This window comes from Sinocyclocheilus grahami, unplaced genomic scaffold, assembly GCF_001515645.1.
Source record: "Sinocyclocheilus grahami isolate Dianchi unplaced genomic scaffold, SAMN03320097.WGS_v1.1 scaffold2232.1, whole genome shotgun sequence".
NCBI lineage: Eukaryota > Metazoa > Chordata > Actinopteri > Cypriniformes > Cyprinidae > Sinocyclocheilus > Sinocyclocheilus grahami.
The window spans coordinates 28574-29656 of NW_015507411.1; the positions used below are offsets into that span (position 1 = coordinate 28574).

Consider the following 1083-nt stretch of genomic DNA (forward strand, 5'->3'; position numbering starts at 1 on the left):
GTTCCTGCCAATATCCAGCAACTTCGCAAAGCCATTGAAGAGGAGTGGACTAACATTCCACAGGCCACAATCAACAACCTGATCAACTCTATACGAAGGAGATGTGTTGCACTGCGTGAGGCAAATGGTGGTCACACCAGATACTGACTGGTTTGTGCTTCATTGCTGGGTAATTATTCTAATTACATGTCATGCTTTCTTGGAAATTAAGGAAACTTTTGTGTCAACCTCGGCATGTGACATAAATGCACTGCTACAGAAATGGCAAAGAACAAAGAAAAGCATTCTGTTTTCTGTGAAATAAAGTGAAATGTGGAAAAGGGAGAAAGGGAAACACACAAGAGGAACACAATTCTGTTTAACTAACATCGAAAATACCTTTCTGAGAAATGTCACGGTTCTTCGTAACAGTATTTGCTTTCCTTGTATTTGCCCATGAATAACATGTTTATGACGTAAAAGGCTTCATGTTTCCACTGTTTTCATATCAGCTGAAACGTCTCAGGTTACGTATGTAACCCTAGTTCCTCGAGGGAACGAGACGCTGCGTCGGAAAACGCTAGGGGAACGCCCTTCAGCATGACGGGCTCTGAAACTCATGTGTAATCAGACCAATAGATGGGCGAGACGTCACGTGACGTAATGACCAGGAAGCTATAAAAGCACGTGTGGTGAGACCAACGCCAGCTCCAGGAATGAAGCAAGCGCTGGCAGGGACGCCGGAAGTATGGCACCAAGATGCAGTGTCTCGTTCCCTCGAGGAAATAGGGTTACATACGTAACCTGAGACGTTCCTCTTCAGGAACTCGAGCTGCGTCGGAAAACGCTAGGGGAATGAGAATGCCCACGCCGCCAGACTCCGAAGTCTCTGCCCAGTGTGGAAGATTGCACCGCTAGGGCGAGAGGACAGAAGAGCCGGGAGTGGCTCACAAGTCTAGATCATAGAACCTAACAAAGGTGAAGGGCGTGGACCAACCCGCCGCGTTGCAGATATCCTGCATAGAAACACCCGCTAAAAAGGCCTTAGAGGCTGCCACGCTACGTGTTGAGTGAGCCTTGACCCCTAACGGCGAGGGAAGATCA

General features: G+C 47.8%; 1 protein-coding gene across 1 annotated transcript in view; it reads left to right on the forward strand.

Annotated features, from left to right (window-relative positions):
• LOC107574447 (contactin-associated protein-like 2) overlaps positions 1-1083 on the forward strand; it is a 34219-nt gene that overhangs the window by 24476 nt on the left and 8660 nt on the right. Inside the window, exon 5 of the mRNA XM_016260884.1 lies at positions 492-510. Coding sequence (XP_016116370.1) covers positions 492-510 — 19 coding nt within the window. The remainder of the gene's footprint in view (positions 1-491; positions 511-1083) is intronic.